This window comes from Haliotis rufescens, unplaced genomic scaffold (genome assembly GCF_023055435.1).
Source record: "Haliotis rufescens isolate VD_foot unplaced genomic scaffold, xgHalRufe1.0.p SCAF_4, whole genome shotgun sequence".
Taxonomy (NCBI): Eukaryota; Metazoa; Mollusca; class Gastropoda; order Lepetellida; family Haliotidae; genus Haliotis; species Haliotis rufescens.
In genome coordinates, this window is record NW_025964112.1 from 36,023,545 (window position 1) to 36,036,014 (window position 12,470).

The window sequence follows — 12,470 nt, forward strand, 5'->3', positions numbered from 1 at the left end:
GAAGGCAGGTTAGGTGCGCTCAGCTCGGGCAAACAGGCAGTCACAGTAAGTCTAAGTTCTAGTCATTTAGACCCTTATACCTTGTTTGTCTGCTACTGAACGTTTCTGATGCCGATCAATCTATCAACTAACGATTCCCCTAATAACTCTGACTCAATATATATCTCAGTTTCACATACAGCACTGAATACAAGGTCAAGACCAACTCGAGGTGGTCATTAGAGGGCTGAGGTGAGGTGAGGTGAAATTGGGTTTAACGTCGCGTCCAAGATTATTGCACTTATATAGCGACGTAGAGGGCTGAGGATCAACCCTCTGTCAAGCAGTTTAGAGACTGATCATTGATATTCTTGAAGGGCCTGGGATATATTTGGAAAATATTACTTGTTTCTTATAACACTTGACTGTATGAAAATAATTTTGCTTCAGATTTACAAAACAATTTGCTGAACATGGTGGGTATTCAGAACAAATTAAACCTGTTCAGCTCTTCCTTTCAGAGTAATGTATTGTACGTCCTGAACCAGTAATATCCATAGCAATGTTCACGAGATAACTTGGACCTAGAGGATCAACACAACATGAAGACATTTTGTAGCATACCTACCTATTGATGCAAATACCTATATGTAACCCAGCAGGTAAAACAAATTGTCATTTCCATGTACCATCAGAATCAGGAATGTATTGATGTGAATGAATGTGATATGACACATTTCAGTTTAAATTATTATGTAATATAAAAGGAAAAAATAAACATATTATAAAAACAAAACTAGTAATATGTTTTCATAACAATGACTTCTTGAAATATTTGTTTTTGTTTTTAAGGAACAAGAGGGTACTAAGTTGACACAATTAAAGAGGTAAACATGACACTGTTCACATTGACTTATTTATACAGTGGTAATATTATTAATATTTCTTCATAATTAATCTTTCAAGGTAATACTTGAATTGGTCTTAAATAATATTATAATGAACAAGATCAGTGGAGACATGCAGATATTGCTAAAATTGAAAGCCGAAATGTTAAGAGTGCGTATTTTTTTAAAACCATGAACCATACTTCTCTGTGAGAGTTATTGCCCTAAAGCTAATATGTTTACTCCTGTAGCCTGACATATCAATTATTCCCACTGTCGAAAAGTGCTAATATCCCACTACATGGAAACTAGGTCAATGTTTCCATAGCAATATCATGTGGGCCTGTCCCTGGGTCAACATTTCACCATAGTGCTCAGAGGCAGGCAAACCAGTCTTGGCCAGAGCGTACCTCCCTCTGATGATTGTCCCCAAATAACACAAACATGTTTAATGTAATAATTTAAGGTTAGGAATGTTTGTTGACATCTTTCCAACTATTACTCATCCCCCTGTAACTTTCTCAAACCAAAAACAAATAAAACATTGCACACAGTGCCATGAATTACTATATCATATTGAATTGGAAGGTAATTAATTCCAATTTGGGAATTTTTACTGACATTTTCTGCAGATTTGGGGCCTAATATTGCCATCAGGACAGGTCTACATAAATCCCTGTGAAGAACCCAGATATCAACTTTGGATGTTACAAACTTAAAGGGATGTTTCCATATCTCTAGGACATCCATATTCCAACTTCTCAACAGTAACACTACTGACGAATCCTAGCGATTATCCAAACTTGCCAGTAATAGGTTCACTCAGTCATCAAACACAGGACCTCCCTTACATGTTGATGAACTTAACATAAAATATTAATTCATAATTTCTAGTCCCTGTTTCATGTCACAAACACATCAATAAACACATCCAACTCACCCTGTCTGTCATTTCCTTAATCATGTTTAATCAAAACTCCACCCAATGTAGAATACGCTGACAGATTGCGACCAAGCCCATTACAATCTGAACTGATGCGGAATTACCACAACTTATCTTGTGTAAGCCCCACTCGATCAGCTCAGACAGCTAATGACAGAGCTTCCTTCACTTTTCACAGTTTCCAATAATACTTCTAAGTTGATATATCAGATTCTGCCCATCTAATCCTTAATCCTCAACTAGCCCTGTGTTGACAACATCACACGCACCCTTACCAGTGTCCGAGGAGCACTTCACCCCCACACTGGCTCTCGCCATGATGCTGTTGTCGGGTGATGGGGAGAAGAAGTTAAGCTGCTGTCAGTCATACAGACACTAATGATAACTTACATGAGAAATTTTAAATCTGTTTACTTGTGTTTGTTTGTTGTTTAATGCCAGTCAGCAATATTCCAGCTACAACCGCGTCAGCCTGTACATTGTTGAATCTGGACCAATATCTGATTGATATTTTGAGTAACATCCCATGCCTTCAATGTATAATGACCAACAATCAACAAAGTCACTCGCTCAGAGCCTTCCTCTTTGACAAGCATAGGTTGTTGGGGACCTAGCTATTCTAACCTGGAAACACAACAGTTTCCTCATTCCTCTGGCAATAAACACAGATTCCTACACATGACAAAACTCTTCTGCTACCAATGATACTTGACAAAACATTGTTGTGTATGTGTCTTGTATATGTCCTGCATGTGTCTTGCATATGTCCTGTATGTGTCTTGCATATGTCCTGCATGTGTCTTGCATATGTCCTGTATGTGTCTTGTATGTGTCTTGCATATGTCCTGTATGTGTTCAGTATGTGCCTTCCATGTCCTGCATGTGTATTGCATATGTCCTGTATATGTCCTGTATGTGTCTGATTTATTTGTCCTTTATATTAGTATTTACCATGTATCCCATATGTGTCCTTTTCTAGTAAAGAATGGATAGAGGTAAAAATTCCTGTGCTAAAATATGCAGACGAATGAGCCATGCGAATTAGAAAGTCTATCCTAATCGGACTGAATTTGATACAGGTCCTCTGGTCATATTTACTTGTCAAACTGATTTGTCTCTTCTCTCTACTAGAAGGCAATGAATTATTTCTGTACATCTGTCCCCTATATCGACTCTTCATTCATCAAACCAGTCCTCCCGGAGTACTATATATAGTTCGGCTGCGGCTTAGAATATCATCACAACAAATCTGAATCAATACATTGGAAGCTTTTCAAGACCTTGGCACATTTATATTTAGCATGTTATGTTACTGCCATTCCGGAGAGTCTTGTTATTGCTGATTTCCTGACATCAGTCACCACATGAGGGTTCTTTGGATGTCGATCTAATGTGACATTTTAAGGCACAGAAAATCATCAAATTTCCAAACATTCTGGGCAGCAGTTAATGCTTGTTGGTATAATATTGACAGTGGCAAACGATTTAAATGTCAAATATATTCCTATTCACATTCATCCAAACTTTAATGGCAAAAGACTTAAATGTCATGAATATTCCTACCTCCCTATAAATATATTTATCCCAACTAATAATGACTGAATCATGGTAGGGTAGACATTTCAGAGTCCACTAACTTAATGTATTAACAAAATGTTACCAAATTGGAGATCTCTTCCAACAATCATAACTGTAGATCTTGCAAATCTCATCTGCATACTCTTCTTCCAAATGAATTAAAACCTGATAGATCCAACTGACGTTTATAAAAGCTTGCTAAAAAATCACAAACACATTAAATCTGGACTACTATCATACATCCCATATAATTCAAATACAATGTGGGCGCCTGTGGCCAAGACATTCTCTCAGGCACTGTGCAGAGTTGTGTCCCTTAGCTGTGCAGAGTTGTGTCCCTTATGTGTGCAGGAAACCTATGATTGATGGTTCAAATACCAGTTTGCCATGATTATGCTTCTGTTTGTCATCACCATACAACTGCTTGTGGGTTTTACCAAAGTAGTACAAGTGTAAGCCCTGCATCACTTCTTGCTTTCCTCCCCCATCAAGCTGACATGCTGTGATACAACTCGAATACTCTTCAAAGCGATGTTACCGCCAAATCACTCTCGCTTACTCAAACACACAATTCTATGAGTCAATGTCCCTTCTCTTCCTTTCTTCAATTACATAAAAGATATTTGACATCTGTCAGACAAATCTGTTGATAATGAAATAAAAACAAAATAATATCAGCCAATTACACCTAATAAAATAACATTCACAGAGAACTGGAACGCCCTGTCCTTGAGATTGTAACCACTATTTGTTGCAGTAAAAACAGACAATGTGGATATTATTTCTGATATCAATATCTGATTGAAGTTTTATTATCAGCTAATGATACCGTATTCGACGTAATAAGCTCCCTGCTCTAATAAGCACCTAAGGCGATATTTGCTAATATATTGGCTAGTGAACAATCCCAATCAGCAACCTTCCGGTGTATCAATGTACACAAGACTTATTTATTCGCGTATAATATGCACTTGTGTGTTATAGGCACCCTTTATTATGGGCAATTAAATTCTGGAAAGATATATCTGTCGTACATAAACATTTCAGGCCGCAGCATAAACCATGAAATTTATCTTTCAACTCAGTTTTTTTCACCAAAATAATATTCTAATAAGAGCCCCCTATTTCTAATTTTGAGAGCGCCATGGGCGCTTATTATGTCGAATTGCTTTTCTGTACTCACAGTCTTAAACAAAAGAGATACTGACATGTCTTATAACCTCATGCTAAGACATAATAGGTTTGAAACCATACTGGAAATAGCAGAGCTTCGTCCCAGTGAGTGAGTATGGTTTTACTCTGCTTTTAGCAATATTCCAGCCATATTACCAGGGGGACACCAGAATTTGGCTTCACACATTGTACCCATGTGGGGAAACAAAACCGTGTCTTCGGCGTAACGACCGAAAGCTTTAACCACTAGCCTACCCCTGACCACCCCAGCTTTGTCAGAGCTATATATGAAAGCTGTATAACAACCATATATAAAGCAGAATTAAATTCTCAGTAATAAGACAATCTTATGAATGCAATAGTGAGGTGAGTTTAACAGTGCTTTGAACAGTATTTCATTCATATCATGGCGCATCCGCTTAATATGAGTCAGATAAAGTAAGAAAGTCTTTGTTGAACGCATGACGTCTTAAATGACTTGGTGACCTGTGCCCCATAATTTTATGATTATCATCATCAACCTAGCCGCTAACCATTCCCCTAAATACACTACGCGAGTGTCACAGATTCAGACAGCTAGGTCAGGGCTAGGAATAGGTAAGTAAAAGTAGCTCCCAATCTAATAACTCTCACCACTTAAGTGTCACAGTATTAACTTTTCTAGACAAAACCTGACGACAGCAAGGAAGGCCTGTGTCACTGTAGCACCCTCTAGAAACTTTAAAATGAAGTGGACATTGCACAGGTGACACCATTTAATTTCTTTTAGACCGAAATCCATGAAATATTTGCTTTTTTTATGCCACAACTCGCAAAATTCCATCTGTGTCAAGGTGACCTGTATATAATCCAGACTGGCCCACATGCATTGACTGATCAACTATTATACAATACCGTATTCGACGTAATAAGCGCTCAGGATGCACTCAAAATTAGTAATAGGGGGCTCTTATTAGAATATTACTTTGGTGGAAAAAACAGAGTTGAAAGATAAATTTTGTGGTTTATGCTGACAGCCTGAAATGTTTATGTACGACAGATATGTTTGTCCAGAATGTAATTGCCCATAATTAATGGTGCATGTAGCACACGAGTGCGTATTATGTGCGAATAAATAAGTCTTATGTACATTGATCAATCGGAAGGGGTGCTAAATGAGATTGTTCACTAGCCACTATATAAGCAAATATCGCCATGGGCGCTTATTAGAGCAAGGTGCTTATTACGTCGAATACAGTAATTACTGAAGTCCACACAATGCATGTTCCTACCACTCAATGGATCAGTGTACATTCATTTTCCTTTCTAAACTCCCTGGGGAGTATACAACCCATGCAGCTGATTTGGCACTTGAATGTTCTGTATTCAATCTCATCCTACTCGGTACCCATCCACTGGGGGTGAACACCTATCCATCTTATCAAGGAACAATGACAATCACACATCGCAACCACACAATCCCTATTTAATTCAACTCTTATGACAAGCATATTGACTGAGTTAAAATTTGATCTCACATCAGCAATATAAGAACAACACATGCATGCGTAACTGGATATTGGTCACAAATAATGTATGAGTCTGCAAAGTTCCCAGGCGAGTATCATTATTTGTAATGAATGTCCAGTCTGACATAAAATACAGCATCAAAGTAACGAGGTACAGTAGAACACAGGTATAACGAACACGGATAGAGCAAACAAACGGATACAACGAACTGTTAAAAAATCCCTGATTTATCTCCTATATATTATCATATAAAATTTACGTACATAACGAACTCTCTTCAGCGAACTAACAGACATAGATTGGACTAATCTAGTCTGTAAAACAAACAAATTTCATTAAATAATGTTTACATTAATTTCGGTGATATTGGAGTATATTAATAATTTCAGATTCAATTTCTTCTGACCATTGCATTAAATCTTTTTGAAGTTGTATCATTTGGTACTTTTTAACTGAATCACCGGTAGATGCGGGAGGAAACGTGTATAAACGCGTATGTGTATTGTATTTTGTTTTAGCCAAGATGGTGGACGTTTCTGAGCAAAAATGTATATAACGAACAACGTATATGATGAACTGATTTCTCTGGTTCCTTGTAGTTTGTTATATCCATGTTCTACTGTACTGCATAAGCATATTTAAAATACCACCTGAAAGTTAACATAAATCAATAAATACATGAAAATAAGTACAACACAAATATGCTGCAAGGAGATCTCATGCGGTACATTCTTAATACACAAGAATCTTTGACTTCAACCTTCGATATCTCTGCTGCATTTGAACTAGCCTGTACATTGGTATTGTATGTGCACCTTGTGCTATTTGACTGCTGTAGCCAGGACACTCATAATGCACATGCTTAATAATAACGAGTGAGTGAGTATGGTTTTACACCGCAATTAGCAATATACCAGCAATATCCCGGCGGGGGACACCAGAAACGGGCTTCACACAGGAATCGAACCTGGGCCTTCTGTGTGATGAGCGAACGCTTTAACCACTAGGTTATCGGACTGCCCCTTAGAATTAATGGGTGAGCTTAAAATTTGCATTGCAGAAAGTAGGTAAGTAAACTGTCAATTTGTGACGGATAACATGCAGTGAAACAATAGAGTGATGTCATTGCTGTTTTCTAAAGCACAGCAGACAGAAACCAATCAGATTTACTTCACACACCTAAATTACTTAGCCTTGCTTACAGCCAGCCAGGAAATCAAACCATGGCTTCCTGTGAATTGAATCTGTGAGATGATGCAACCTGTATGAAAGGCTTGCTAAACACACATTATCCAGTTACGGTCAGGAGACATAGTTCTGTACAATGAAGAGTCCACTAATGAGATTGTGTGTAGACTGTTATATAAGACAAGAATTATTACGCCAGACATCCCTGTCTTACACAACCAGCCACACACAGCTCATTTCTGTATTTCTTGTAGTTTGTTAGTACATCTGAATAAAAATTACTCCCTTACGGAAGATATTGAATCTGTGAGATGGCTACAAATTGATCATATAAGGGGCCTTAGGGACAGACCATTGGATATTCTGGGGGAGAGGGGTGCTGCGATTATGTTTGAAAAACATAATTGTGCTTCTGACTGTTGCAAAAGAAAGAAATAGTCAGCCACAAACTATACATTGTTACAAGGCGTTTTAGTTAAAAAAATATATCTGGTTTTGCAGAAACCCAGCTTCCCCCCAGAATATCAAATGGTCAGTTCCTTATCACTGAATGTAAAAAGTGTTACTAATATTTCTTTCATCATGTGTTGCAGTGCATTAATTCTGTATAAGTGTAAGAAATATAATTAACAAATATTGAACATACATATTTTATTTATTCACAACACAAGTGTGTCAGCAACCTATGATCGTGAGTGCGAATCCAGCATTCACCCTGATTATATATGTTTCTAGGTTTGTCATCACCATACCCGTGCTCATAGGTATCAGTCAAGGAAGTGGTAGAGTCTGACATCTGATCAACCAACATCAAGTTGCCACTCAAATACCTGTCAAAGAGGCATTAAACTAAACTCATTTACCCACACACTCATGCACGATCTGCTGATTGTGGGTTTAATGTTAGAATCGAACATTTGCCCAGATTATGATTCTTGACTTACCAGCACAATAACCGTCATCATCAGATTCACTGAAGTGAATAATAACTAAGACCGGTGTCACAATTAGACTTTTACTCCCCCAGATTGTCAACTAAATTAGCAAATCAAAAAGTGCAATGTTTTTCTTCACTTAATTTGATCCTATTGCAGCGCTGTCAGTGATATTCCTACCTCCTCATTGTTGTTGGCGGCGGTGGCCACTTCGCTCTGCAGCTTGTGTAGGAACTGCTCGTTGACCTGAATCAACTCATGGAGGTTGGTGAACACCACTTCCAGCTGCTCACTGTTCAGCATGCCATTCTGCCTCATTGGTGTGTAGAACTCCTGCAAATAGAATAGATCAGGCTCCATAATCAAAAGATATATCCACACAGCAGAGTTAATCAATTCAGATATTATGAAACTGAAAAAGTCTTTGAAGGCTCTTTTTCTTTCATGAATTGGTACACATGAAGCCTCAAAATCTTAAACTTAATGCAAATCTTAAAATTAGGTTAAAATCTAAACCATAAGTCACTCAGTGAATGAGTGATTAAAATGCTGCTTTGAACAGTAGATAATTGCATGTCAGCCTTTTGAAGCAGCAAAGCCTAAAGTGAAGCAGGTATGTGACCTCTACCTCTATGTAAGACCTTCGAACACAGGTATCATGCTGACGAACCAATAATCATGATAATGGGCGAATGTTAGATTTGAACCCATGATCAAAGGATAATGGCATGCCGAATGTATGAACCTAGTGCCAAGAACCCTGCACAACGGGTTGCAGCGCTTTATACTGGGGCACGTGTCTCTTATCAGAATTTTAGTTGCAGATGACATCATCATCATTATCATCATCATCATCAACTGTACATACATCTCTAAGAATCTTCAGATCTCTTCCGTAGCTGATTTCAGTTTCCACTATTTCCTGAATTGTCTCCCTCCTCTCGCTGCGCATACTGAGACAGCAGGGGCACGGTGGAGGCACATCTTCATTGGGGGCAGGCTGAGGAGGCATCGCTCTGGGGTTGCAGTCAGGGCAAGGAATATTCTGAGAAAAAACAATTATTTTCACAATTAACCATAGAGGTATAATGATCCAAGTTCAAAGGGGCCAGTTCTTTCAGCCCAATAAACAGAAACATGACAACGAAATGGAATCAAGGACCGTGTTCACATATTCTGACCTGGACCTGAGTTCCTGTTTTGTAAGGTTACAAGAATTTCTAGAGATGCCATCAAAACAAACAGAAAACCTCATTGACTAGTTGGTGCATTTGGACCTATTCTCTTCAAATAACAGAAGCCTATCCTTTCAATGTGTCATCCTATTAATAGCATGCACAACTCTATGTTTAACATTATTACTATTCTGTACAAGGTGATTTATTGTATGCAAGATATTGAGAAAATACCATCAAGTATGTGTTACAAGTGTTAGGATAAATATGGGTTAGAGTTATCTCCCTTTCCAGGTACTCCAACCCATCTGAACTCGAGTACAAGTCAGAGCCTAATTAGTACCTCTCCAGTTCAGCACCAATATTAGACTAACATGATTACCTATCTCAAACTTTGTGTTTCCATCAAAAGAAATCCCCCATTGATTCTCAATTCTGGCAGCACAGCAAAGAGACGTACACAAAGACCTGTAAGATCAGGGGTGAAGAAGCATCTCATTTATCTTCTCCACAAACCCTAACATTAAATGGTAGCTTTGGAAACCATCCACGGCTGTAGATACAAACTAATTGCTGTTACAACCCTGATCTGCTTGACGTCAGTATCGACCACTTAACATGTCCTTGTCACCTGTTTTGCCTTCAACGGAGGTGAAAATAAGTCCGGCCTCCCTGTAATAGCTAGGCCTGTGTAATTACATAATGTGGAGCAACACTTGCAGTGACCAGACAGAGGCTTCTAAACAAAGGGAAACCAGTTCTTCCCGAGTGAAAAATCGACCAAGATAAATGAACTTGATGCTAAAAGTGGAATTTGCAGATAACTGATACTTGTGGAAGTTCCCAAAATATATTTGATACTACTTACATAGCAGTACCAGATATACTTTGGGAACCTTTCATGACTATCATACACATCAAAATGTCTGCTTCCACAACTGGAATGAACAGTTGTCTGATTCCATGACTGACAAAACAGAATCATTTTGTACAAATTAATCTTTTTGACCCATTCCCCAGTTCTTTCAAATCACTGATTAATACTTTCAAAGTAACATTTCCAATTGATCTCAGCAAGTAATGTTTATCTTGCAAGGACATGATGTTCTTGGCCATTTCCTCGAATGCATCTGCACCAAGATCAGACAACCTCTTCACAGTAGCTGTTTCGCTCACGATGATGAGCAATGACACCTGGCAAGGCAATGTGTCAAGGATATGCAACCATGATGTTAACCCAATGGTCAGAAACAACTTTGACACATATAACAAACACGCTGAAAGGAAAGATTTGGTCATGGACAAAACATGTCCTTGCATTGTGAAAATGTCTTCCTGTGATTGAAGAGTTAAAAGGTGACAGTTGATGTGCGTCTGTGGAATTATTCTGTCATCCCCTATTATCAATATAATTCTGCCCCAAGCCGAGGCCTGGCTCTTGGACATTGTTTCTAGCAGCTGTTCCTCAATTAATTTGGGTTGTATATTACCATCAGCACCATGCAATATCAAAACTGTTTGCTGTCATTGCCTTCATCAGAAGAACTGGGAATATCATCAGGGCTCATAGCTCTCATCATCAGCACCATTGCCAAGAACATCTGCAGAGCAGCATCCTCACAAACACATTACAGGCTTCATGAAAACAATAAAGACATATTTGTCTCATTATAATCTAACTTATTTCTTAATGTGGACAAAGAAATATTAGGTTATTAGGAAGAGTTCAGCTTTCAACACTGGCAATCCTATTTCAGAGACAATCACATGAACAGTCTCCTTGACTTATCTTCAATAGAGAATGACATTTCAAGGATACTGTACCATATGCTCAGTGGCTCAAAGACATTTGGTTTCATGTGGCATACACACTGCCCACACCAGGATTTTTTTTAGAAGCTTCATCATGTAGATACTGAGGAAATCGATTTCATAGTATTATAGTACTCTTGAGAGAGACTTTCAGAACCTGGACAGTACAACCATTCTAAATGACCATGATATGGAGGGTGGGTATAGATGCTGCCCAAACTGTAGTGCCCGACAGGCCACATAAGCCAGAAATATGGCTTGGGAATAAATTGTCCAATTACAGAGAAACTCATTGTGCAAAGTTTGCCTCACTGAAGGATTACACTCTGGTCATTCTGGCTACATTACATGAAATATTTAGTCTGTTTCATTCATATAAGATCTCAACCAATTAGTTCTGTTAGTTCATATGCCAAAGCCAAACTGGTCATAATGCCACACTGGTCATAAGGCCCTAATGTTTATAATGCCACACTGGTCACAATGCCCTAATGCTTATAATGCCACACTGGTCATAATGCCCTAATGTTCATAATGCCACACTGGTCATAAGGCCCTAATGTTTATAATGCCCGGTGGTCACAATGCCCTAATGCTTATAATGCCACACTGGTCATAATGCCCTAATGTTTATAATGCCACACTGGTCATAATGCACTAATGTTTATAATGCCACACTGGTCATAATGCCCTAATGTTTATAATGCCACACTGGTCATAATGCACTTATGTTTATAATGCCACACTGGTCATAATGCACTAATGTTTATAATGCCACACTGGTCATAATGCACTAATGTTTATAATGCCACACTGGTCATATAATGCACTAATGTTTATAATGCCACACTGTTCATAATGCCTTAATGTTTATAATGCCACACTGGTCATAATGCACTAATGTTTATAATGCCACACTGGTCATAATGCACGAATGTTTATAATGCCACACTGGTCATAATGCCCTAATGTTTATAATGCCACACAGGTCATAATGCACTAATGTTTATGATGCCACACTGGTCATAATGCACTAATGTTTATAATGCCACACTGGTCATAATGCCCTAATGTTTATAATGCCACACTGGTCATATAATGCACTAATGTTTATAATGCCACACTGTTCATAATGCCTTAATGTTTATAATGCCACACTGGTCATAATGCACTAATGTTTATAATGCCACACTGGTCATAATGCACGAATGTTTATAATGCCACACTGGTCATAATGCCCTAATGTTTATAATGCCACACAGGTCATAATGCACTAATGTTTATGATGCCA

At 38.2% G+C, this 12,470-nt stretch overlaps 1 protein-coding gene across 4 annotated transcripts in view; it reads right to left on the bottom strand.

Annotated features, from left to right (window-relative positions):
• Positions 1-12,470, bottom strand: part of LOC124134710 (uncharacterized protein DDB_G0284459-like) — a 118,573-nt gene that overhangs the window by 7,670 nt on the left and 98,433 nt on the right. For all 4 annotated transcript variants that reach the window (XM_046499749.2, XM_048381780.1, XM_046499748.2 and 1 more), the window contains 2 exons: positions 9,061-9,237; positions 8,373-8,525 (listed from right to left, as the gene is read on the bottom strand). In XM_046499749.2, coding sequence (XP_046355705.2) covers positions 8,373-8,525; positions 9,061-9,237 — 330 coding nt within the window. The remainder of the gene's footprint in view (positions 1-8,372; positions 8,526-9,060; positions 9,238-12,470) is intronic.